Raw genomic sequence first — 27,870 nt, forward strand, 5'->3', positions numbered from 1 at the left:
TATATATAGCTTGAATTAATTCATTAATTAAATTTAATTAATTCAATGTTTAAAATGTTTTCTCCAATCCCTGATTAACCTTAAAACAGGCAAGAGGGGAAAATGATCAGCAAAAAACCATGTCACTTTTTATATTATCTTGCATCATATTATATCATTTATATTGGTTATTATCTTGATATAACATCAAACACATGAGAATGGGTCAGGACCAACAGTTCGTCTTACCATTGAGAAAATTATTATTTTTTTATTTACACTTCAGTTTTAAACAATATATAAACCTCTGTATGTATGAATATATGGTTTCCAATGTGCTGTGTATTAGCACCAGCTTCATTGCCACAAACTAAATGTTCAGACAAGAAGATTCTACTGCCATTTTATTCACAATTCTTTTTTCCACAAATAAACAAAAAGAAACGGACTCTGTCCACATATGCAGGAACAGAATATAGTCCATTCTGATCACCAAATTACAGATGTTCATCTACATTCAGAACAATGTAGCAGACAGGCAGACAGAAAACCACCGGACACGTGTGATTTTGTTTGTTTGTGTATGTGTGTGTGTGTGTGTGTACAAATAGCGTCCAGCATCTGTTGGCACAGAGCAATAGTTGTTGAGAGCTTCAGTGTCTCAGCTGGCCTCTCCTTAAACATTAATTACACCATAATAAAAGTAAAAATAAATCCTCCCTTTTGGGACGAGTTACAAGGAACCAGGTTTTGAGAGACCTTCCTCTACTAATGGTGAAAATATCACCATTAAAACTAGTCACATTTCCAGTCTCATCCGTGTGATACTGAGATGATTCTGTCCAGTGAGGGTCAGATAAGAGAGTCCAGAAAACAAAAAAGGTTTCACTTATTTCCTCCGTCGACTGTCTGGAGATCTGCTTCTCGACTTCCTGCTTGCAGTGCTGATGGAAAACAGAGATTAAGCTCAATATTAGCAAGAGCAGTGGGTTGAAAACGACAGTAATAATATGTAGATCTGTTCAGAACTGACCGTCGTGAGGGTGGAGAATGTGCAGGTCTTCGTTGCCTCGCTGGAGGGGAGTAACTGAGTGACCGAGAGTCTCTCAGTGAGTCTGCTGGCACTCTCTTGGGCCGTGAAGGACTGCAGAGTTCAAAGGAAATGATTGAGAGTGTTTTAGAGTACAGCAGTAAAATGAGATGCAATTCATCTGAACAATTTATCTAATGCGATTTGTTTCAGTTTGAAAAGGGATACTGCATGGGGAAGACAGATTTTTTTTGTCATATTCATTACCTTTTTTTTTATCTGGAATTAAATTACTGTTAACTTTTGACAGAAGTTTAAAAAAAGCTTAATTTCCTATTAAATTTATTACTTATTCATTATTCACAGAAGTTTTTTTATGATCAACTGCCATTTAAAATGTGTTTTTTTTTTATAGATCCAAGTTTCCCGTGGTTGTTTAAAGGGCTGGACAATTTGACCAAAACCTTGAAATTATATCAATAAAAAAAAAAGAAGAATTGTATTTTTTTATTACTAAATAATAAAAAACAGGAAATATTACCATTGTAAATTCACTGTAAAATAAAGATATAAGAAAAATAATATTAATTGTACTTTACAGCACAGATTTTTAAAACAAAACAACTGGGATTTTATTTTGGTGGAAAAGTGCAGAGAGCACATAAAGCTTCTCTTTTGTTGACAACAGGCAGTTCATAAGTGCTCCTCATCACGAGTTTGGGAAGGTGGTTCATGTTGTGTTCCCAAACACACATTACAAGTGACCCAGATTCAGAGTAGATGCAGAAAGGAATTTGTGTGTGGCAGAATTTGCTGTAAACCAAGCCACTCTGAGATGCTGAAATCACTGGATTACGAGCTGCTTTCGTGTAAAACAACACAGTGCTTTACTCTGAAACACAGTGCATATTTATTTCTTTAATTAAATCACAGCCAATGTGATTTGCCATATGGCATTTTCAGTTATTTCGATAATTCAGTAACCTAAAACTGAAAATGTAAGATCGTTGGTTCATGCATGCAAACCTAGAGGGTCAATTTTAAATTTGAATTAAATGCAGTGGAAAATTATACATTTCTTTAGCAGAGGAGGAAAAAAAAGCTAAATATTCTACCTTTTTGTCTTATCTTCTTGTTCACTTTCTGACGAGGATGACGACGATGAAGAAGCTCGGCTTTTGGCCTTCTTGCTAGCTTCTTTATTTGTACTTGCTTTAACACCCCTGGAAAATAAACATTGAAACGAAGGGTACCATATATATAAATTTAACTGAATAAATGCAGAATGATTTGGCACTTACCCTTTGGCTTTCTCTGTTTCAGAGTCTGAGCTGTCGGATGAGGATGATGAGGAGGATGAAGATGACGATGAGGAAGATGAAGAACTCGAGCTGCTTCTCTTCTGCTGTTGGCCAGAGGTCTCCTTCTCTGGTTTCCCATTCACGGCAGTCTTTCCTCTCGTTGGTGGTCCGTGGTGCCGCTCATGAACAGATGATGGGGACTGGCCTCTTAATCGGTCACCAGGTGGATCCCTGCTTTGTGACTGGTTGGTCACTGGTGATCTAGAACGGACAGGTGGTTCATGGGAGCGAGAGCGATGATGCGATTGGTTGGAATGGACACGGGTGTCTTTAGGAGGCGAAGGAGACGGATGTTTCGAGTTCCTTTCTGGTTGCTTATTTTTTTTCTGTTCATCAATTTCCCTTGATCGGTCTTTCTCTGCATCTGTAGACTTCACACCCTTCATCTGTCTTTGAGGAGAGGGCGAGGCTGAAGAGGACGAACTGGAGGAAGAGGATGATGATGAAGAGCGCCGTGGAGGAGTGGGATCTTTGGGTGGCGCCCTCGTTCTTTGTTCTTGCTCTCGTTCTCTTTCTTTCTCCTGTTCACGCTGTCTCTCTCGCTCTCGATTCCTCCTCCTCTCCTGCTCTCTCTCCCTTTCTCTTTCTCTTGATAGTGAACGACTTCTGCGCCGGCATACAGGAGAGGGTGAACGTCGAGACCTGGGTGTAGGGAGAGAAAATCTGTAATAATATCCGCAATTACAGCATTTTATTATAAACTTAATTTCACACTCTATTTACAGAATGAACAGTAAGCTTTTTTTTTAAAGAAAAGTTTATAATGTTACAAAAGATTTCTATTAAGTAAATACTGTTCTTTAGATTTTTTTATTTATCAAAGAAAAAAAATATACAATGGTTTCAACAAAAAAATATTTAGCAGCACAACTGTTTTCAAGATTGATAATAATGTTTCTTAAGCACCAAACCAGCATATTAGAATGATTTCTATAGGATCATGTTTTCTTTGAAATGGGTTTTAATCAAATAAATGCAGCCTTGGTAGTCACTGAATTAATAGACCCAAAAAAAAAAAAAAAAAAAGCAAAATATATATATTTGAAATAGCTTAAGCATGTCACTGGCAAGACCCTTGAAAATTCATATCGGTGTATGTATCATAAATATATACAGTAGTCAACATTTGAAGAGGATCAAAAAAAGTTCCTCAAAATTGTCCTGAAACAAGAACACATTTTAGGTTTAGGTTTTAGGACAACTTTGATGAAAGGTTTTGATCCACTTCAAATGTTGACTAGTGTATATTGTGGCAACGTCTCCAAGAACCTGCAAAACTACAGAACTGTTAAAAGTTAAGCACTTGTGTAAAAATACTGTAAAATGAGGATGCTGTCAAAAATAATGTCATAAATAGATTTTCTTTATCAATTAACTTCTATTATCTAAATGAAATCAACATTTGGTGTGAGCATCCTTTGCATTTAAAGCAGCTTTTGCCCTCGGTTCACTTGCGCATAGTTTGTCAGGGAGCTTTGCAGATAGATTTCTTGGAGACGTTGCCACAGTTCCTGTGGATTGATTCTGTCTCAGTTTGTTCTGTTTCTTCATGTCATTCCAGACAGACTGATGATGATCAGATCAGATCTCTGTGTGCAGCACTGGCTGCTGTCAGACTCCTTGTGCAAAATAAAGTAAAAAAAAAACCCACAGATTGTCTTCTGTAACTACTTTTAAGGTTGAGTTTAGCTTTCCAAAAACTGTGGTTCTCTGACTAACCTGTAAAGAGGACTTGGTCTTCGGGGACTCCTAGATCTGCTGCTCCTTGTTCTCCTCTCTCTGGAACGCTCTCGGTCTCTGTTCACTGGCCTTGCCCTAAATCTGTTTCTCTCTCGCTCTCTGAGGCGCTCCCGGCTGAGGTCTCTTCGGAAAGGCGATGGTCTCCTCGCTCCTCGTCTCGGGCTGGGAGAGCGTGAGCGTTGTGGGTCCTGGTACTGTCGTGGTGGAGTGCGTTTCGGGGAAGGTCGAGAAGCCGTCTGTTTGACCTGTGGCACGTCGTTCCTTCCTTTCCCCCTCGGAGACAAAGGTGACGCATCTTTCTTTCGGTCACTCTGTCTGTCTCTTCCTCTGCCAGGCGAGGGAAGTGAAGACTCTCGTTCCAGCTCTGATGGGGTGTATCGCTCGCCTCCTCGATCTCTGCTCTGAGATTTGGTTTCTTCTGAAGGCGTGTACCTTTCCCCACTTGGGGCTCCTCTGTCCCGGCCTCTCTGAGGGGGTGAGGGAGGTGGGCTTGAACTCTCAGTGGGAGTGTACCTCTCTTTTCCATGCTCCCGGTCTTTGGCTCCTGTGGAAGGAGACGAGGAGTGGCCAGGTCTCCGCTCTCTCTTATCAGCATCGTCCCTTTTTCTCTGGGACTCGGGAGGTGAGCTCTGTCTTTGTGTGGGAGGGTACATCTTTCTGCCTTCATCACTCTCCACATTCCTTCCTCGGTTCTCCTTCTCCCGGCGCGCAATAGCCTGAGCTATGACAGCATTAGAAACCGACCTTCCAGCAGCACTGCTGTCTTTTGAACTTTTCTTTTTCTTCTTTTCATCTTCCGAGGATGAAGAAGATGAAGAGGAGGAGGAGGATGAAGATGACGAGGAGGAGCTGTCACTGTCACTTTCGCTGCTGCTGCTACTACTGCTGCTGCTCGCAGCTTTTAGGTTGTCTTTCTTCCCGGGCTTTTCCGTTTCCATCTGTTTGTCCTTCTCCTGGTCTTGAGGACTCTTCTCTGTTCTCCTGTCTTTCTTGGCCACCTCTTGCTCCGTCTCACTTCCTCTGGTGCCTCGTCTGTCCTCAGGCAGACCACTAGAGGAGGACTTCCTGTCTGATCGAGACACTTCTTCTCTTCTGGTCCGGGTTCTCTCCTGTTCTCTGTCACTCTCTCTGGCTTTTCTCAAAGCTTCTTCTTTCATCTCCTCCTCCCGTCTTCTGTCCTTCTCTCGCTGTTCTTCTCGCTCTTTCTCTAGTTCATGATTTCGTTCTTTTTGCCTTCCGTTGGCATAAGGTGAACGCTTAGCAGGAGACATGGAGTCACTAGATCGCTTTCTGTCTCGCTCCTTCCCTTTATCACTCTCCCGTCCTCGGTCATCTTTTCTACTAGATGGGATATCTCTATCGCTATTCCTCTGTCTGTCTCTCGCTCTGTCCCCATGTCTTTCCTTCTCCCTGTCCCTGGGGGAAACGGCTATCTCTTTCTCTCCACTGTGTCCTCTTCTTGTTCTGTCTTTACATGGAGAAGGAGATGGGGACAAGGATGAGTCTTGTCTTCTTTGATCTTTGTTCTTTCTCTCATTGTCCCCTCGGTTCTGGTCTCTCTGCTGCTTAGGAGACTGAGAGCGAGACAGAGAGTTGTGTCTTTTCCGCTGAGAAGGTTTCTCTTTCTCTTCGCTCCGCTGTCGCCGCTCTCGCTGCTGCTTGTGTGGTGGAGATGGTGAAGAGGAGTCATGTCTTCTTGTCTGAGGGGGTTTCTCTCTCTCTTCGCTCCGTGGTCGTCTGTCCTGCTGCTGCTTTGGTGGAGGGGATGGCGATGAGGAGTCGCATCGTCTTCTCTGAGGTTTTTCTGGCACTTGTTCTCTCTCGCGTTCTCGGCCTTTGTCTCTTCTACTGTGCTCAGGTGTTCTTGAGCGTCTTGGTGACCTCTAAAAATGGGGAAGACATAGAATTAGGGAGGTGCAAAAGTACTTTTTTTAAATCAACTAGTCAGAGGGTTGCTTGAACAACTGCTCAACTAATCTAGTTCAAGGAAGGCCTGTATAACTCGGCCAAGCCATCAAGTGTTTACATGACAATTTCTTGCATTCAATGCAGAGGTCTTGAGGAGCAGTTTTAGAAACTGGACTATTTTTATCTTGACATACTATATTAAAACTCAATGCTTGTCGTGGCAAGGCGCTCAAAAAACAATGCAACACAGGAGATGCAACAAAGGCCAAAGACCATCTGAATGTGTTCAGCTGTAATTTAATGTGGTGGTTGTTTAGAATAGAATACATACTAATAATAGGTTTACTTTAAAAATATAATGCTTATTTAAAAAGGAAAGACCATATATAAGAATAGGGGGAAACAAACAATGAATAAACCAGATTAAATAATTACAGCATATGTCTCTATGACTTCCAAAACAACATATTACCTCTCGGACTTCCATCCGTTTTGGACTTTCCTCACTGCGGCCACGGCGCCTTCTGTCAGGTGATCTCCCTTTCCTCCCCTCATCTGGATGAGAATCTGATTTATTCTGTGGTTTCCCACTTTGAGGGGATGGGCTGAAAAAAAAAGACATGCATATATTTATATGAACTTTCACTAATTAGGGACATTTTCGATAAACTACACTATTTCAAACATTGAGCAAGCATACATATTTGATGTTTTTTAGAACAATTAAAAAAAAAACATTTAATAGGAGAAATTTTGTTTATAGAGTGGAAAATGTTCTTGCAATTGGTATTAGAATATAAAGAGTAAAATCTGAGGGCACACTATATTATGGATCACATGGTGTGCACATGTAATGATACCTGTGAGCTGGGCTGGAGGATGCACTCTGCCGTTTTCGGCACTTACTGGGAGGTGGAGTCTCATTGTCACTCCTTTTTCTTTTGGTTGTTTCTCTGTCATCTGATGAACTGTGGGAAGACAAATGATAACATTTAAATTATAATACATACCGTTATCAAAGGTAACAGAGTGACGAGGAGGAGAAAACCTACCTCTCTGTGTCACTCTTCTCTGATTCCTCTCTGAAAGTAAAAATATATTAGTTATTTAAGCAGTTTAAAAAATGATGCAGAATCATTTAAATTCTTGAGCATTTTAATGCTAAAACATTTTTTGCACACAAAAATTTTCTACATGACAAAATCTTTTTAAAGGAAATTTATCCAGGTCTAAAAATATGTATTATAAATGTTGGCGATTTTGCAATGAATAAAATCATTCAAATTATGGGTCAAACATGACAAAGCTCACAATTATTAAAAGAAGGATTTTTCTCAAAATGGCAGCTATAGGGTAAAGCGTATGGACAACTTTCCTAAAAGCATCTCAGTTAATAGTGATATTACCATATGCAAATAATCTGGCTATTAAGCCTTTTCCTGGATAGTTTATGAAAATGCAAATGATGTCCACACTGTCCAGCAATGTGAGATTTGAGAATCATTTACAAATGTAAAATATCATTCCCAATAAGTTTTTTTTTTTTTTTTTAAATGGTTCACATATTCTAGAGTGACTCAAGTAATAAATAAACTGAATAAAATATATTTAGGTGTATTGATTTTACCCAATTAATGCATCTTATCCCAGTATGAATTAACAGAATATTGTAATTTAAGAGCATTAAATGAAACCTTTTCTTTTTCTTCTTTTTGTCCTTTTTCTTCTCTCGTCGAGGAGAAGGTGAAGGGCTCTCAGAGCTGTTACAAGAGTGGAAATTGACTCATTAATATATTATTCTTATAATATAACTCATGCTTAAAGTGTTCCAAATTACTTCTCCATTCCCCAGTGTACCTTTCTCTGCTTTTGTTTTTCTTTTTCTTCTTCCGGCTCTTTTTTCTCTCAGGAGATGAATCAGAGTTATCAGACTCAATAATCCTGAAATAAAATGATGAGAGAAAGACAGAACAGAAAGCAAGTAATCAGATAAGATACAACACGTCAAAGTCCGTACTTCTGAAAGTTACAGTACGTTTTTGCAGTACATCAAGATCTTTTATCCCAAAAGATAAAGGAAAAATGTGATTCCTCATGACAAGACCCCTTCAACCTCCCCTCCATCTACTCACTGGTACTTCTGCTGCTGCTGCTTCTCTCTTTCCAGCCTCTCCTGCTCCCTCTTCTCCTTCTCTCGCTCCTTCCGGTCAGGATGAAAGGATGAGCCGTCAACGTAGTCAGAGCTGATACCGAACGCTTCTCTCAGACGGTCATTTTTTTGCTGGTTAGCAGCTGCCAGTGCATGAGTCTCAGTCACACTGTGAGAAAGAGCAAAACATGGATGGGAATAAAACTACTAACAGTGCACAGAAAAGGCCATTAAAAAGCCTTCATTTCTGTCTGGATGATCTGAAGTAACACTCACACTGGCCTCTCTGTTGGAGGAGGGGCAGGTTCTTGTCTTTCTTGCAGCATCAAACTGAAGGTGTTGACTTTCTCTTCGATCTCCTCTGCAGAGTACCTGTCACATAGGATGTTTTGATCAGAGGCTGTTCTCAATATCTACTCCTGAAGAATGTTCACCATAACACAAACCCAAGCAAGCCGTAGAGCACAGGAAAAATCATAGTGCATACTTGAAATACACTACAGTTCAAAAGTTTGGGTTCAGGTGGAGTTTTTCAAGTTTTTGAAAGAAGTCTCTTATGCTGCCAAGGCTGCATTTATTGATCAAACATACAGTAAAATAAATGTAATTTATTTTAAAACATATTCCTGTGATGACAAAGCTGAATGTTCAGCAGCCATTACTACAGTATTTAGTTACAGAAATCATTTTAATATGTTGATTTGATACTCAAGAAACATTTGTAATTATTATCAAGGTTTAAAACAGCCGCTTAATATTTTCGTGGAAACTGATTTCCACATTCTTTACTGGACTCTTTGATGAACAGAACGTTCAAACTGTTTTTATTTAAAATAGATATTTTGTATAATATTATAAACATTTTTAATGTCACTTTTGATCAATTTAAAGTGTCACAGTTGAATAAAAAGTATTAAATAATTTTTTTAAATCCTAACAAAATTCATACAGTGTGCACCTAGCTTAACTCATTTTAAATGCAAACCAAAAATACAGAGGATTTTTCCTATTTTATTTCATCTTACCCCTGCTCCTCCATCATGTCCTGCAGCTCGGCACATTTCACCTCCAGCTGTCTCTTCCTCTGGTGCTCTAGGATATCAGCGTTAGGTTGTCTGTTCAGCTGGCTCTCCAGTCTCTCTCGGTCTTTCTCATCCCGCTCTCCTCCGCGCTCGTCCCTGTTCCTCTTCACGCGTACGCTGGACAGGTTCCTCTGAACGTAGCCATTCGTGCCACTGCCTCGCGGTGTGGTCAAACCGATACCGTTATACATCTCTGCTCTGAGAGGCCAGACACAGCATGAGAACTCATGAGTAAACTAAGCACTGAACTGAACAACTTTGCATATCACATTCACAACACCTTAAGTGGCCTGGCTGGGATAAAAGCATTTGATACATACATAATGTGAATAAATGAGTGCTGCTGGGAGACCTTATGGCACCTTCTGCATTTGTGGTGAACGGTGAGCTTTGACCATGAAAATAAAAAGCATTACGATTTTGTTCCTTTTTAAAACATTTTTAGGAGTACACTAAAACATGTAAACAGTTAATAGAGGAAGCTAAATGGAACTAAAACTACAGAAGTATTAGTTTCTGTTCACCAACTCATCGCAATGTAATAAAACCAGATTTAACAGAAATGACAACTTATGTGCTGACTTTATATTTTTTTAAACCTTATCTTTATTTAGAGATCCTAGCAGAACAGCAAGTTTGTATAAAACAATACCTAACATTCACTGAATAGGGGTAAAAACTATAAAGAACTTGTTAAGGTAACACAAAATTGTGTCAGGCAACTAACACAATTTTGAATAGAACAAATGTATCAAATTTAAATGTTATTTCTATGTGCGGCCTAGTGACTGGAAAATGCTTACAATGCCCTGAAATTTTGAACAAAAATTTGAGGCCTTTTTTGAAGCTTAGCAAAAATGCAATTGCAATTGGGAAACTTAAGCAATGGCCTTTTTTTCCCTTCCTTTTTTTATTTGTTCACACAAAAGGGAACCTATTCAATCAATTCAAATTTAATTTAATATTTCACAGCTATTTTCTGAGGTATGATATGATATAAATAATACATATTTAAATTACGCTTGATTATTTTAATTTCATTATTTATATTATAAAATAGCGACATTTCTTTTCATAATTGTACTGTGGTTGTATTGTGGTGACTTGTATTGTACTTAATGTCTCAAAAATAGCGGTGAATTTATGCAACCCCAAAATGCCCAGAATTGCACGTTTACAATGTTTTTCCAAATTACACCATGATGCAAATTTTGCCTAAACGAATGGTTTTCTAAAAGACATGTACATTAAGTACATCTTTTAATGTGCTGAATCACTAACAACATTTGTCCAGAAACAGAAAGATTCAGCACTTTTTCAGACATGACTGCGAAGAAAAAAAATTACCACACGAATATGCAGAGTAAAGCAGTATGGTGCTAAAGCAGTCTAGGTCTGTTTAATAATTACAGAGACTGTGTTGTACACAACTGATCGAACATATGTTAAAAATGTAGCATTAAAGGCGTGGTAAACGCTCCAAACATCCCATACTATGTCTCACATGCTGTCTGGGTAGACTGTTCACATACTTGAATACACAGATACTGTATCGCGCCCACAAGTCTTAAACCAGCAACAGGCCGAGGCCTTCTGTGCTGCTAATGCTTCCTCCACACAACAACCCGCTGATTCTCCTTCATTTTTAGTGTTCATATAACAACTCACTAAATACCCTCAGTGTTTACTGGTATAACAGCACTTGAGTTGTTTCAGCGCGCTAACTTTGTCCTGTGTGCTAGCAGGATCCCTCCACAGAACAGCATGCTAACTGCTCGTTGAGCTTCAGTAACGTGAGTGCTACGTACCTCTGTGATCCCGCTCAGGGAGAGAACAAAAGTAGAACCGTTACAGGCCAAAGACCGAGCAACTGTGGCACAACAAGCGTAAACCCAGCGATTCTATATCAAATAACCCTTGCAAAATAAAAACGATGTACGCAACGTTGGCTAGAATGAACAGGTAACGCTCATTTGGACGGCATCGTGACGACCTCGCGATAATGTTCGGGGATTGACTGTGGACTACATTTCCCACAATTCCTTTCACTCGCTTCATCCATCCACGCAAGCGTTTGTGCTTCTTCTTCTTCTTATGCTGTTTAATGGCGGTTGGCAAACCAGCTTTTGGTGCATATTCCGCCACCTACTGGGATGGAGTGTGAGGCGCTGATATCAAGGGAAATGCTAATTCTCAAAAAAAAAAAACAACAACAACCTTCTACCTATATTTTATTATATAAATTTGTTATTTTCAGAAAATTAATAAGAGCTTTATAACCTTTATGAGAACTGTTTAACACATTCTGTAATGTCATAGAATTAATGCCGTCAGATTTTAATTCCTCTTTTAACTGTATTCTTCGATCTAATTTAATTAACAGCCCTTCCTTCCAAACCATGTCATACGCCTTCTCAATGTCAAAAAAAAAAAAACTCCTATTACCGCTTCTTTTTTCACTAGAGCTTTCCTTATTTCATTCTCCAAGCATACAACTGCATCTAGTGTACTACGTCCCTTTCTGAATCCACTCTGATATGGATGTAACAAATTTTTGGTTTCCAAATAAAATAATACTCGTGACATAACCATTCTTTCCATTACTTTGCACATGTTTGATGTTAAAGCAATAGGTCTATAGTTCATCGGAATAGATTGGTCTTTCCCAGGTTTTGCAATAGGTACTATAATGCCCTGTTTCCACGAATACGGGAGCGTTTGTGCTTCAAAGTAAGATTTGTTTTAAAGTCTCTTATGCTGCAAGGCCAAATTTATTTGATCAACAATATAGTAAAAACAGCAATTTTGTAAAATATTACAGCAATTTAAAACAACTCTTTCCTTTTTTTTTTTTTTAGTAAAAATATATTTATTCCTGTGATGGCAAAGCTGAATTTTGAGCAGCCATTACTCTTCAGTGTCACTTTTTCTGTCTTTCTTCCCTATTCTTTATAAATCATTATAAATCAGAGCTCAAGAAACATGTCTTATCATCAGTGTTAAAAACGGTTGTTTTGTTTAAAGTGCCCCTACTATGGGTTATGTAAGGTTCATATTTTGGTTTTGGGAGTCCCCAACAACAGGTTGACATGCATGCAAGGTCCAAAAACACTTTCATTGTCTTATATAGGGTGACCATACGTGCCATTTTTCCCGGACGTGTCCTGGCCAGGATTTCTATATTGCCTAAAATATCGAGAACGGTGTTCCTGCACAACCGGAGGCTGCAGTTTCAGGACCGCAGTTCTAGGACCCTATTCTTTTGTAACAGCGCCACCTACCGAATTGGATAATATAGCGGAGGCTGCAGTTATACCTACTTGGCAGTTTCAGGACAGCATTTCTCCATTTCTAGGACCCTGGTGGTTTAGTTTTTAGTAATGTTTGTACATGTTGTTAAAGATATTGCATCTCAGGAACATTTTTTTTTTTATTTCAATTGTGATGTTTGATTTATAAATGCATCAGATATTAATTACAAAGTGTGTAATACCTGCTTTGAGTTAACAATTTTAAATTTAAATGAATTTACACTTAAAATATAAATGAAAAATGTATTTCAGTCTTTAAACAACTGAAAAAGTGGAGTACCTTAAGTCTTAGTTTCTTGAAATATACTGTATATTGATTAGCCCCTATTGACTATAAGCAACTTTGCAACTACATATAAACTAACTCTCATTAGAGTATTGGTAGGCTTAGTTAAGTGTTATGTAATCCACCACATATAGGTGTATATTTATACATTTCTTTGTCCAAATCATTTCACAGAAACATTTCATAACATCACTGTTATATAGACAATTATGTGCTAATGAGCACAAGCATTTAAGTTAATTGTTTATTAAAATATGTAATTGTTTGTATGAAACATTGCTAATTCTTCCGTTAAACGAATTGCAAAACAAATTAAACTATTATATACACAAGTATTAAGCTTTTTTGAACTTTATGCACATAGTGCGGGGAAAATTTGTAGTTTTCAGTACATTGGATCTTCTTTCTGCCTACCATTAGATTACTTAAATGCAGAGGTGGACAAAGTACACAACTCCATTACTACAAGTGAAAGTTGTAAAGAGATTTTTACTTGTACTTGCAGTACTTGCTTTTAAAAGTACTTGAGTACCAAAATGAAGTTTCCTGTTTTATGTCAGCCCTACCGACCCCTACAAAAGCAGCATGGTAGTGATCTCTCACAGCTCTGGCAGTGTGTGCACACATCTCGTGTAGCCACTTATCCACATTTGAACCAAGTGGACAGTGAAATTGCTGTAAATATGGACTGATAAGAAAAAAAAAGGAAATCAAACCTTTAAAACTCAGCAACACAACTGTAGCTGTGTAACTTTACAACAGCAACACTGCAAAGCAAAACAGCAAGATTTATTTGACTTTAAAACAAAAATGTCAAAAATGCTCTCTAATCGTCCTTGCAGTATTTTGATGTCATACACAGAATGGTATGTGCAGTGCTGCTTCAAGTCAAATACCTACTGTGTTTTGTTAGGAGACGCACAGCAGCGAAACGGGGGGAAAACATTGCTGTCAATAGAATAAAATAATAGTGATTAATCTCATGATTTCTGACTAGTTTTTAAATAGCAAAAGGAAACCTCATTTGGCTATTTTGTTTATTTATTAATTTGTTGTGATTATTTGTTCTATTTAGATAATTTGTCAATTTATCTACATTTTACACTATTTTTACACTCAAAAGTTTTGCCTTCTAGCACTTTTGGGTTTATTTAAAAAGAAAATTTGCAGTACATAAAACTTTATAATTTATTGGTGCTTTTTATATATTTAACAACTTTAAAATTGCTATAATTAAGCTGCTAAATCCCTTGTGTGTAACGTAATTGTAGTTTTTCTCTCTGAACCACAATCTTAAATAATTATTACAGTGACTCACAAAAACCATCTCTGCCTGGACAAGAATGAGACCAGATTTTCCACATCAGCTTCTATTGTTATAGACTAGAGGTATCGTAGCAACCATTCTACATATGGAAAATCCTATCTGTTTAAAGATGACCGTTTGAAATGCATAGTGCACAAGATAGATGTATCTTTTGCTCGTTTAGTTGGAAAATATAGTTGTTTTTTTTCTGTGTGTGTGTTCCACAGAAGAAGCAAGCTCATGCAGGTTTGCGAGAAAAAAAATCATGCAGTATTTTCATTTTCGTGTGGACTATTCCTTTGAATGTAGTTAGAAACTTTACAGGGGCAGATAAAAATCGAAACCTTGAAGGATCAGAAAAAACACAAGGCTGTTCCCAACTGGCTTCAATTTATGGGCATTCCCTTAAAATGAGCTGTACTATGACTCATGGGAGTTCCTGGGAGTTCTATAGTGATTCTCACAATATTTATTCTTATGTAATGGATGCGTGGAATGTAACAGTTTAACAACACAAACAGCCTGTGGTTTAACCTCGAGTGAAATACTGAAATTAGTTTAAGTTACAGATACAAACTGTATGTCCACTGCGACATCTAGTGGTTAATATGGCCAATCCGTGTAATTCACTCTGGCGTTTAAATTTCATCAAACGAGGCAAACATTTCACCCAGTTCCCCCACATCCACATAATTTAAGTCTTGGTTATATAAAACTGTATTCGTTCAAAAAGTTAAGACCAGATCATCGCTGTTCTAAACAGATTTTTTTTTTCATTTCCTGGTTACAGATTTAGTTATTCAGTTAGATTCATCTTTAGAATTACCTGCCTATTTTCTTGACATGATAATAGGCTACATTTATAGACATACATGCATTTTATGTCAAATCTAGATAAATTTGCTTTATTGGCCTCCTTGAATAATACATTTAAGTTCATTTTGGAATGGCATTCTTAACTATCTATTCTCTAACCATTTTATTGTATTGCAATTTCACTTTATATTGCATTTATTATCAGATTCCAACTTTTCCTCGCACCTTATCTCTGAATATAACTGCTCAGTTACAAAAAAAAAAAAAAGGTTTTGTATTCATATGATCTGTAACTGATTTTGTCTTTTGTATAGCCCCTTTTGTAGCTATAACCCAAAAGAACATGCTTCAGGTTAGTAAATTGTGAAATTTAAGTAAAATTATGATTAATAATAATCACTTAACTGCATTGTCAGTACTTTAATCATTATGTATGAATTTATTATTATTATTATTACTGCATCAAAAAAAAAACTGTAGCCTAACACTTTATTTTAGTGACTTTGTTATACAATATAGTATAGTACTATAGTAATACCAGTAACCCTTAGTAACGCTAATCCTATAGTCGATAGCCTGTTGTTTATTAATATTACTCAGTACTTATTTGTGACCTTGGACCGCAAAGACAGTCATAAGTAGCACGGGTGTATTTGTAGCAATAACCAACAATACATTGTATGGGTCAAAATTATCGATTTTTCTTTTATGACAAAAATCATTAGGATATTAAGTAAAGATTTTCAAATAGTTGTATCTCGGCCAAATATTGTCCTATCCTATCATACATCAATGGAAAGCTTATTTATTCAGCTTTCAGGTGATTTATAAATCTCAAATTCACCCTTATGACTGGTTTTGTGGTCCAGGGTCACATTTGTGTAATTACACTGTAACAAAGCCACCTTAAAATAAAGTGTAACCAAAAGAACAATTAACATTTAATTTGTATTTATATATAACAGTTTTATGTTTATTTGTTATTTTACTTTTTTTTTATTTAATGCTCAAAACAATATACAGACAATAACAATGAGAAATAAAATAAAACCGAGAGAATAGACAAAAGAAAAAAATGAGAGGATTTAAATACAGTGATATAAATATAAATATAAAAATACTCACAGGTTTTGAGAACTACAAGTCATTAAAACTGGAAAGGAACTGAAAACAAATAATATTACTTTTTATTTTATTATTATAACATATGAAACACAGAATGACATTAATATACTACATGCCAGGGAGTAAGAAAATAATGTACCTTTTAAAAAGATTCACAGTTTTTACAGCTTTCTTACTGGAAAAGTCAGAAATCAAATACATACACAGTTTTAACTCAGACATGCATTTTTTTTCTGTGGTGAGATTTCTGACAGACTGCCGTCTCTTGTCGGTAGTTGCTGAAAGCAAACTAAAACGTGGTCAACTGTCTTGGAAGTCCGAGCATCGACATAAAGAGATGTAGAATAAGCTAGATGTGAAAGACCCTCTGCTTTAGAAAGTGAAGTTCTACCCTTGAGAGACAAATCTCTGTGTAACCATAGATGTAGTTTCTTTTTGGTCTTTTCCATAATCGGGGAAACGTTATCAACACATCTATTCTTCATATCCTTAGAAACGACTATACCCAAGTAAGTAACTTTGTCTTTCACTGGGATGCTATCTATGTTTGTCAAACAACAAGTTTTGATTGAAAATAGTTCACATTTGTGGATATTTAAGTGTAAGCCTGATGCCCGAGAGAATAAACTAATAATATGAATAGCTAAAGAAAACTGAGCAGAGTTGCGTAAAAACAGTGTAGTAGCCTATCATCTGCGAGTTGACTCAGTATGATCTCTCTATCTGCAATATGAATGCCCTGTATAGCGCTGGCTCTAAGATACACAGACAGTATTGACCAGCTAATAAAAATAAATACGGTGAGTTTGGGCAGCCTTGTCTAATTCCACGTAGCAAATTAAATCTGGTAGATGAGCCCGTCTTCAATTTGATAGAACAGTTTGCATTTGCATACAGTATTTGAACAGCTTTGATTAAAAAAAGGACCAGACCCAAACTTTTCTAAGGCAAGAAAAGGAAACTTTATACTTTATATGCTTTATAAAAGTCTAAAAACAAAATAAAGCTCTCGTCTACAATTAAATCAGAGTAATCAATAAGATCCAACACTAATCTAATATTATTTGAAACATGCCTCCCCGATAAGAAACCAGACTGGGATTCATCTATAATAAATATGACTTTTTTTGCTGAACTATTTTAGCGCGAGTGACCTGGCTGCGCGCGTTGCGTCAGTCGACGCTGCGAGGCGGGAGCGCGCACGTCGCTGTCACTGAGTTGGTTGTTGGAAATGCGGACACGGCGGGATGTCAGCAGGGCCGTGTTTATCTCTTCCAGCGATGCTGCCCGGTTCACATTTCAGGGAGGTTTCCTGACTTTTTTAAAACGCACCGCACTAGTGTACTCAATGCCAGCAGTGCTACGGATCTGTTTCCTCGCGGATGAGTGGGCACGCAGTGCGGAGCGGCAGTGTTTAGCTAACACCGTTAACAGTTAGCCCAGCGGCACACTCAGACTCCCAGCCCCAGCATTTTCGGGTTTATCTTTAGGACTTTTCAACCGGCCCAGCGGCTTACCAGCGGCCTGCCTCGCTCCCGCCTTTACATCCGTTCAGCGGCGGCGGCGGGGGGGGTCACGGTAACCGGAGCAGACAGGAACCCCCCCGGGACAGACAGCTGCGGGTGAGTCTGAATTATGAAGATCTTCTCTTTTATCTCTTCTCAGAGGGAACAGATGTGTCAGAACAGATGGACACGATTAATAGCACTGTTTTCTGGCGCCGTAAACCGGGAAGTTGAGCTGATCGGCTGCACTGGATAACGTTACCGTAGACATGAGCTAGCAGGTTAGCAGGCCAATTTCAGCAGCTAACAATGAGTACATTACAATTAAAAACGTGTCAATCCTAAACCGTGGAGTGAATGGTGATTTTTAGCAATATAAAGGCCTTTTGTGTTGTTGAGAGGCTGTTGCATGACAGACAGCACGATTAGCAGCTTTAGGTTAAAGTTGGCAGTCACAAATCCAGCGACTCCTGCGGGGTAAGCTTGTCTCAGGTGCTGTCTGCTCACTTCATGACCTTGTGTGTTTTATGACTGTAGTCTTGTGTTTAAAACCGTAATGTATTTTGTGTAGAGGTTGGCCTTTTTAAATGGAGGTTTCCCGGTATCCGGTTCCGTGTTATTGTCCAGTCACCTCACATGTGGTTAATCACAGTATAACTGACAGCTCACAGGTTTATACCGTTGCCTTTTTAAAAACTTATAAAAACTTAAAAACCACATGTGTGGTTTGTTTACTACTCATTTGTCCTCACGCTTCAGATATTACTAGGCTTGGATACCCGGAACGAGCACAGTTCTTGTGTATGGGTGGAGTCCCACAAAAGTAGCATTGTCCTATTCATGAACGAATCGTTCCTCTGAATAGAATCTTTAGTGAATTGATTGAACCGTTTCTGCTGTAAACTACAGTTTTTTTTTAAATAAAATATTTGATGACGCATATTATATACCAGCAAGCAGATGCGACCAGAATATGAACCCAATAAGATAAATTGCATACGCATTTTCCCATAAAGAACATACACATAAGGAGTGCTTAGCTGTATAGACAGTATATACGCACGTATATACATCATGGCGGCGCACGCGCAGCACTGACCTCCATACGCCATCCGCCCGGAACTGCTTCTGTTTACAACAGTGAGCGCAAGCTAGATTAAAGTGATTATTACGTTTTGAATATGGATATTTTTCTTACAAAAACGCATTGATTTATGGGCTAATTTTCATTTTTGGGTGAACCAACCCTTTAATATCCTAATGATTTTTGACATAAAAGAAAAATCGATAATTTTGACCCATTCAGTATTTGTTTGGCTATTGCTACAAATATATCCCAACGACTTAAGACTGGTTTTGTGGTCCAGGGTCACACACACATATATGTGTATATATATATATATATATATACACACAGGGGAGTAGCCATCATTTCAGAAGTGAGGGGGACAGAAATGTAATATATATATATATATACACACACACACACACACACACACACACACAGTGCCTTGTATATATATTATGCATAATGTATATAGGAATATAGGAAACTTTATATTTTCTCTTATTTCTTTCTTTTAATTGGCTAAGAAATCAGATACACTGTTGGACAATAACCAATAAATGATTTGTTAATGTACTACAAACACTTTTTTTCATTTTTATCACATAATATGGCAGAATAGTTTCTGTAGCCTACTGTAATAAATGCTATGTCAAGTAGCACTGAATTGTTCATATACTTTATTTATTACCTGGAGATGATTTAAAAAAGCACAAATAAACCATATATTGTCGCAATCGTGTGTTTAATGTCTTCACGCTTCCAAAGATTTCTGCCTTTTATTCAGATTATACAGTGATAGCTGGACGCTTTTGTCCATTAGGGCTGTCAAAAAATGTTTGAATTTCTCACGCCACTGAGAACTGTAGTTTTTACCAAGCAAACAGCAAAAATGGCGAGAAAGACCGTGGCATCTGGGGGAAGTGGCGCTGTGACCTGCCGCTGCCAGAGAGAGCGCCAGCCCTCGCTGTTTATAATTAGATACTGATGAACTTTGGGCTTTTTGAGCTGACTTCATGAGCATAATTAATCACACTGTGTCAAATGAATCACTAAATCGTTTTTGCACCTGTTTGGAAAAAGAAAAGATTTGTGAAAATGAGTAAGACTTCCTATCTCTCTACCACAAAAACCTCCTGATGAGGTTTGCATTGAGATTATTTATTGCTGGTTGTGAGATAATGCTTTATAACGTTACGTTATAATAGTCATCTGACTTCTGTGAATGTTTCATCAGCTTTTTGTAGACCGCCCACAGTTTGACCATCACACGTAGGCTGTGTGTCCAAACCTAGTGAGCTGTCTGCCTAGACAGCATTTGGACTTCACAGGCGTGTTCGAATGTTCAGCCACAATGCTTCTGTCAAGGAACCACTTCCTTTTCACCTCCTGTTAGCATCTGTACTCGGGCACATTTATATATAGATCATGCGGAAGTCTAGGAGGCAGATATTAGTGTAAGAGGAAATACTGGTACCCTGTTCATATACACCTAAACTGGACCTGTATTACTAGTGCAGGCTTACACTGTAATCAAATCACTGTAGTTAGCATCTTTATAATTCACTATATATGAGACTATATATAGTTAGTCACTATATATGAAACAGTTGACCATTGTCTTTACTTAACAATGCAAAGGTCCTCTGAAATGTCTCTTACTCTTCAGGATATGGTTAAATACACTGCAACATGTTACATGTTGTTACCTTTTATTTATTTTAATTCTTAAATTATGTGTATTATTAGACTGATGAATCTTCTTGTTAACATTATTTATGTGGTGTAACTTTTGTACAAATGGCTGTATATCTCCTCTTCATCTTCTGCTGTCTTGTATTTTTTTATGGTTATTTGCTACTTTTGTTATAGCAGCCTGTATGTTTAGAAGCACATTTATTTGAGATGGGTCATATTTTGTTAGATCTTAAAGGGGTCATATGATGTTGCTAAAAAGAGCATTATTTTGTGTATTTGGTGTAATGAAATGTGTTTATGCGGTTTAAGGTTCAAAAGACACATTATTTTCCACATACTGTACATTATTGTTTCTCCTCTATGCCCCGCCTTTCTGAAACGCGTCGATTTTTACAAAGCTCATCAGTCTGAAAAGCAAGGTGTGCTGTGATTGGCCAGCTATCCAGTGCGTTATGATTGGCCGAATACCTCAAACGTGTGAAAAGGAAAAATTGAAATCGCATCATATGACCCCTTTAATTAATTCAGAATCTATAAATGTCACTTTTAATTTCAAAGTTGTCAAAGAGTACTGTTTAAAGGTAGGCTACCAATCAATAGTTTGGGGTTATTCAGATTAAGTAGATCTTTAGACCCAAACTTTTGAATGGCAGTGTGTATTCTGGGTTAAATACACATTGTAACTCTCTCTAAGATCTACAAGTTAAGCATGCTGTCATTACTACAGTAAATATTTAAACACCCGTTGCAGTGCGTATGAGCAAACAAGAAATGTGTGTACAGTTACCCCATACACTTCCATTGCAAGTGCATTCCTTTACACATTTTTTAAATGAACAATTGAAAAAATAACAATTTAAAAATAATATTCCTGAAATATTAAACTTTTATCTCACTATATAATATGAAGATAAAAATAAATATAGAATCTACTGTGTTCCACACAATCTTCACAATACCTCGCAAATGACAAATTAATTTTGTCTTTGATTTGGATGATAGCTGCTCTCCAAACTGTTTTTTTTTTCTTATAGTTTTGCTTGGGATTAGATTTATGAATAGCCTCTCACCTCATGCATCTCTTCCCACACAGAATTGCCATACTTTTGATTTGTTATAAAGTATTACATTTCAGTGTAGTTTCTCCCCTCATTTATTTTAATGGAAAGGACAGTATGAAGTGTGACTTGCGATAATTGTGACAAAAAGAGACAGTCAAAGTGCTCAGAGATTGTTTTTGGCAATGCCTTTTTAGTTCAACCTTTTAGTATGTTATTATTTTTGGGTGAAACAAATTAGAAAAATGTTTCTTTGGTTTGTTCTTGTTATGTGAGACATGCTTGTGGAATTTATTTGGTGCAAAAAAAAACCTACATTAATGTTTTCTTTCTTTTCCTGCCAACTATGAGAGTATTAGTTACATCTAAACACCTGCTTCATTGCAAACCATGCACAAAATGGGTTCATGCTTTTAATGATATTACAGTGTTTCTTTATTCTTGTCTTATAGGAATAATTACTGACTATGGTCCTGTTTCTCTTTTGATCAGCTGTATCAGTGAGGAGCAGCTATGGCTGAAATCACCGCCCTCACTCCCTCCCCTCCCAGTATGGCCGACCAATCAGTGCCTGCTTCCTCCAGCCCACAGCCTCTCCCCTCAGAAACTCCCATCCCAAAATCATCTCTCTATGGGGACCGAGCCATGATGGGAAACCCAACATTACTGACGAGTGGGGAAAACTCCTCTTCTTGGGAAAGCACACCTGGCCAAAACAGTGCCGCTCTGTCTTCAACAGCAACAGAGAGCGCCTCTGGTGCGCCGGTAGAGCTACCAGCTGCTACAGATGGAGAGACTAATGGGAAAAATGATTTAGTTGGCCAAACGGAGCGGCACACTGAAGCACAGGAGCAACAGATGTCGCCGTCGCCTGAACTTAATCCCAGTCCTAATCTCTATCCCAACGTTCAAGTTAACCAGACTTCCAGTCCTGCTCCCTCTGTGGACATTCCTCCTCAGTTTACACCTCCTGTTCCCGTCTCCAACCCGGCCCCCTCTTCACAAGACTCCAGGCAAACAGAAGCACAAACGGTCCCCCAGCCCGAGCCTGCCCAGAACCCCGAACCCAACACTCCCAGCACCGCCAAGATGACCCCTGAGCCCCCCTGCACACCTTCCAAGACTGAGCCCCCAGCAGTGCTGGTGCAGGAGTCAAGTGGGTCCTTGGTTCTGCCCTTCGCTTACTCGCGACCAGCCCCGGACACGCTCAGCTACCTGGAGTCGGCCAGCCTAATGTCTGGCACGCTGGAGTCTCTGTCGGGCCTCGGCGAGGATGGTAGCTCGGTGGGGTCAGACTCGGAGATCAACGGTCCAGTGAGGCGTACTGATAAATACGGCTTCTTGGGGGGAGCGCAGTACAGTGAGGGCAGGTGGGTGTGTGTGTGTGTGTGTGAGAACTGAATGACACAAAACCACATTAGCACATGCTATTTTTATTGTTTCCTTATAAGCACTCAGAGTGAAGAGAAACCACATTAGTTTATAAGAGCATTTGACATATTTCAGTATGTGTTACCAGGGTATAAATTTATCCTGCAAGCATATTAAACATTTTCTGCATTTGCGTTTCGACTGTACATGCTACTTAAAACTTAATTCTGAGATTAATGTAATATTTGAATATAATTTTACTTAAAATTAATGTTACTTATCAAATTATAGTTCAAGTCAACAGGAAACCCTTCATAAACCATTTTACTTTCATAATCTGATGTTTTTAAATGTATCAGGATATTCATCTGAATATAGTAATGATTTTAATGCTGTTTTACAGTATTTGACCATTATGCGACCTTAAAACCAGACTAGTTTTGTGATCTTTCCTTGTTTTACAACTCTCATTTCTAGTTTAAACTTAAGTATCAAAAATAGTTTTAATGCCCGTTTCTTTCAAGAACAGTAACTATAACGATAACTATAAAGATAACTAACTATATAAGCATGCACATTAATGCACAACAGCGTTCTGCTTATTATAAATACATGTTGTCTGCCACTATAAATGCTCGTGCTCTTTAACCCTTTAACCCTCTTTAGCTGGATTCTGATTGGTCAATGTTTTTATTGCTCATCAGTTGGAAAAAGTACTTCTGAAAGTGCTCTTACAAACATCAATCCTCTGTCGTTATCATTTTCGTGATGGTGTTGACTTACCTTTCTCATTAAATTAGACTATTATTATGTTAATTAAACTTTATAGTTCTTCCTTGGTTGTGAACTGGCTTTAGGAATTAGTTCATTTTTATGAATTAGTTCAAACCTTCAGTTACAAAGGCAAAAATTAAAACTATACTTCATTTTCATGATTCACCTTCACTACAGATATTCTGAGAAATCTGTGTTTTTTCTATAATAAAAATAATATTTATTGAATGTTTTAGTAAAATAAAGTAGGTACATATTTATATTTATTGTAGAAAGTTTATTACTATTTAATACTGTTAATTTTGAGCAAAACAATGAGGGAACAAGCATCGATTGTTTTAAACTAGTGCTTTAGTGTTTGTAAGCCATGTTTGAGTGCATAAACATACTGAATATTGTCAGGAAAGTTTGAGAGATTTTGTTTAAATCACCCATCCCCATAAAGATTAAGAAACGATTTGATTGACCGTAGTTGTGTTTGAGGTTCATTATTTATATAATTGAAAATTTTATATATATAGTTTAAATTGAAACTGATATATTTTGTATTATTTAATTATTCACATTCTAGGGTATGGCTCTAGTTCATTCCTTGGTTTGATAAATCAGAGTAAGCATTTATAATGGATGTGAATGGCAGAGTAATTGGCAGCACCTGATGTGAAGTGTGCTGTTAGGATATTAATTATCCACGCCTCCAACCGAGAGCAGGATAAGCATTTGGTGCAGTTTTCCTGTGTCCATCTCTCTTGCTCCCTCTCTGTGTCCTTCATGTGTTTGTTGTGAGTGACTCAGATCGAGCTGAGAGGGCTCGTCTGAGTCAGAGTGCACTGACTGTCTCACTTTTTGTCTCTCTCTTCCCCCGACTGTCTCCGCTTTATCTCTAGTACTGACTAATTCTGCTAAAATGGGCACCAACACTGTCGTTTACATTTGAATGTTTCCTTTTTTAAATTCCTGTTCAGCATTAACTTAAAGGGGTCATATGATGCTGCTAAAAAGAACATTCTTTTGTGTATTTGGTGTAATTAAATGTGTGTATGCGGTTTAAAGTAAAAAAAAACACACTATTTTCCACATACTGTACATTATTGTTTCTCCTCTATGCCCCGCCTTTATGAAACGCGCCGAACGAATGAGCGGCAATCACATGTGATGGACCCCGGGCTGGATTCCACTTCGTCCACGGTGAAAGATGATGTATTCCCTCAGCGACCAGCACAGATCAGCTCTAGGCATGACGAAGCGGATATCGTCCTCTTTTGAAAGACCAAACAAAGTAGTTTCGCTTTCACAACGAAGCACACAGCGTCTTCACGACATGGCTGCAGCGTCAACAAAACTACAGTGAGACTAAAAGTTACGCCTTCTTTCTTTGCGTGAACATTTGGGCGGCGTTATGCAACTCTTCCCACATAGTGAGGTAGATATGTGGGGGTGTGTTAGAACGAGCTGTTTTAGGTAGGTGTGGTTGACTCTTAACTTTTATAAAGAATATCTCTTTGGATTTGAGACTTTAGTCTTTGCAACTTTACAGATCTTCTTTATGCACCAAGAGCTTGTAACACTCCAAAGAGAAAGGAAAAATTGAAATCGCATCATATGACCCCTTTAAACAGCATTAACCACCACATGCTTTTTCAGCTATTTAAAAATGGTCAATGTTGGGTTAGTCTTAAATTAGACTTTCTCATATGGTCAGCGTGCTGTCTGTCAGATTTAGTTTTCTACTGTATTTGTTTGTAAGCCATTGTGTCAATCAGGCAAGTTCACAAGTACCTGATGAGGTTTCTCATCTGGTGAGGCTTCAAGGCTAAACAAATCTCAAAGACTATTTGCTAAAAGTCTCATATTTGCTACAGATTCATAAAAATATATAATAATAATGATAATAATGATATATATATATATAATTATTTTCTATATTTAATCAAATATAGCATTGTAGGGTACTTGCTGTTTGTTCGTCAGACTGGTATAGAAATCAGATTTGTTACTTCATATCAGAAGATCAATATCTTTTTTACTACTACTTATCTATATAGTAAATAATAAATTATTAATACATTCAATACACCTAAACAGTGTAGCTATGTTTAGAGACATTCTTTTCTGCTTGTAAGCCACTGACTTGTTCACAACGTTTTCAGATTTCTACTTTAGAATTCAAGTGAATGCTGACATTAACTTAAGTCAAGACTTTTTTTTTTTGACTAAAAGATTCCCGAATAGTGTAAATATTGACTCTGTGCTGCTATAAAAAATGTGTTCTGTGTGTCTAAGCATCTTTACCAGACTGAAATAGTGATATAGTGGCTTAATCATTAGTGTGAGTTTGAGGAAGGACTATCTTTTTTTTTGTTTGTTTTTTGTTTTTTTGACCAATGATAGTCTAGACTCTAGAGTTTCTGTCATGATGAAACTTTATTATTTGTTCAATTCTGTTTGGTGGCACAGAAACGGCACACTTTGCCTTTAAGTAGGACTCAAATCCGAGCCTCAGTTTCTATCTCTGGTATCTCAGGTCACTTCTAGTCTGGTATCATTACTACTGTCCAGTGATATATGCTTGTTCATTTGGAAGACGTAATTTCTTTACAAGACTACAAAAACTCATTATTATTTCATTATTAGTTCACCAATAACAGAATATTTCAGGGTTTCTGATTAGTTTCAAGAGATTCAAAAGCAGTAATTGTCTGTATTTTACAGGGGTCTGTTCTCTCAGATTCAATATAAGCTTTTTGTCAGAAGCACAACATTATCTCAGGGCATGAGTGGGTGCTTATAGGTTTATTTGTTGTGTGTTTGTGAATCCCTCTCTGTCTTGTAGTGAGGCGGAGCTCGCTGTGGCCGTGGCGAGGCAGAGAGAGATGAAATGGTTGGACATGTTCAGAAATTGGGACAAATGGGCATCTCGCCGCTTTCAAAAGGTCTGTTTCTTACTTAAAGGGTCATGGAAGGCATTATAGAAAATGCTGTGCCTGTGAATGTTTATAGTTTTTTCTTTGTGATGCAGGTGAAAATGCGCTGCAGGAAAGGAATCCCCTCCTCACTCAGAGCTAAAGCCTGGCAGCTGCTCTCCAACAGCCAGGAGCTCCTTGAGTCCAATCCTGGAAAGTTTGATGTACGGTCAGGTTTGATACGTCTTCTGTGAAGACAGTCATGGTGCTAAATCAACTACTCCCAAGTTCATATGCTGTTGCTGTAAAGACCGCTAACAACACTTTGTTAAACTGTCAAGAAAAATAAGCATACAGTCTCGAGCCCCGTCTTACTTTTGAAATGTTCTTACCATGTCTTGTAAATCTCAGTTTATCTGCTCAACACACTCTTCTTTTCTTATTTTACACTTTCTTACATTTGTTCACTTTTCTTGTCTCTCAGGAGTTGGAGCAAGAGCAGGGAGATCCGAAGTGGTTGGACATCATAGAGAAAGACTTGCACAGGCAGTTCCCATTCCACGAGATGTTTGCTGCTCGGGGAGGACATGGGTAAATAAATACAGATGAGGGTTTTATCAAGGGGAAGGGTGATGGAAGGCTTTTCTTTAGAGCATTACACAATCTAGGAAACTGAAGGAGGGGATTTTTTTCCCGTTGATTTTTTTAGTCTATTAGTCTGTATTCACTGCATAATGTGCATGTTGATACCAGCTTTGCCCCTCAGTTTTATACCCCACCTCTGCTTCTCGTTTTATCTATTATATATTAGGGAATATGTCTATACCCGATATCTAAGCAGGAAATGTCTAATCCAATTCAAACAGTATACTTCAAAAATAAATATAAGCAGTTCTTATTGTCCGATCTTTCATTAATTAGTTTCATTGTTATTTTTACCTAATGTGTGTGTGTGTGTGTGTGTGTGTGTGTGTGTGTGCTTGAATGTGTGTTACCTGTTGACTTTACAGGCTTTGTACCAGCCTCCGTATTCCCTATGCTTACCAAGGCTGCATTTATTTGATATGAAAATACTGTGAAATTGTATTACAATTTAAAATAACTGTTTTATATTTGAATGTGTTTTAAAATAAATTTTTTCCTAGAAATTAATTTATTAAAAATAGTTAGTTCCTGTGATCCAAAGCTGAATTTTCAGGAGTCAGTACTTCAGTCTTCAGTGTCACATGATCCTGCAGAAATCACTCTTAATATCAGGGCTCTACGCTTATTTTTCTATTTAAACTTTTTAAACTTAAAAAATCTAGGAGCACCAAAATTTGATAAAAAAATAGCCTTCCCATTACAAGGTGATATTTGACTCCTTAAAGTGATTTACAGTAGAATTTTGTTTTTACCTTCG

At 37.7% G+C, this 27,870-nt stretch overlaps 2 protein-coding genes across 2 annotated transcripts in view; one reads left to right on the top strand and one right to left on the bottom strand.

The window, feature by feature from the left end:
- Positions 1–370: 370 nt before the first annotated feature.
- Positions 371–11,264, bottom strand: LOC107658505 (serine/arginine repetitive matrix protein 2-like). Its single transcript, XM_016447091.1, has 14 exons — positions 11,058–11,264; positions 9,193–9,447; positions 8,444–8,539; positions 8,151–8,336; positions 7,876–7,959; positions 7,713–7,778; positions 7,071–7,100; positions 6,879–6,986; positions 6,491–6,623; positions 4,090–5,993; positions 2,311–3,012; positions 2,125–2,232; positions 1,013–1,123; positions 371–923 (listed from the first exon to the last, which is right to left on the bottom strand). Exons 2-14 carry the CDS (start codon positions 9,438–9,440, stop codon positions 869–871), a joined length of 3,831 nt encoding a protein of 1,276 aa, XP_016302577.1. The 5' UTR covers positions 9,441–9,447; positions 11,058–11,264; the 3' UTR covers positions 371–868.
- Positions 11,265–17,282: 6,018 nt separating this feature from the next.
- Positions 17,283–27,870, top strand: part of LOC107658424 (TBC1 domain family member 10B-like) — a 14,627-nt gene continuing 4,039 nt past the window's right edge. Inside the window, exons 1-5 of the mRNA XM_016446959.1 lie at positions 17,283–17,715; positions 21,913–22,790; positions 26,399–26,498; positions 26,585–26,692; positions 26,953–27,059. Coding sequence (XP_016302445.1) covers positions 21,934–22,790; positions 26,399–26,498; positions 26,585–26,692; positions 26,953–27,059 — 1,172 coding nt within the window. The 5' untranslated portion in view covers positions 17,283–17,715; positions 21,913–21,933. The remainder of the gene's footprint in view (positions 17,716–21,912; positions 22,791–26,398; positions 26,499–26,584; positions 26,693–26,952; positions 27,060–27,870) is intronic.

This window comes from Sinocyclocheilus anshuiensis, unplaced genomic scaffold (genome assembly GCF_001515605.1).
Source record: "Sinocyclocheilus anshuiensis isolate Anshui unplaced genomic scaffold, SAMN03320099.WGS_v1.1 scaffold371, whole genome shotgun sequence".
NCBI classification, from domain to species: Eukaryota; Metazoa; Chordata; class Actinopteri; order Cypriniformes; family Cyprinidae; genus Sinocyclocheilus; species Sinocyclocheilus anshuiensis.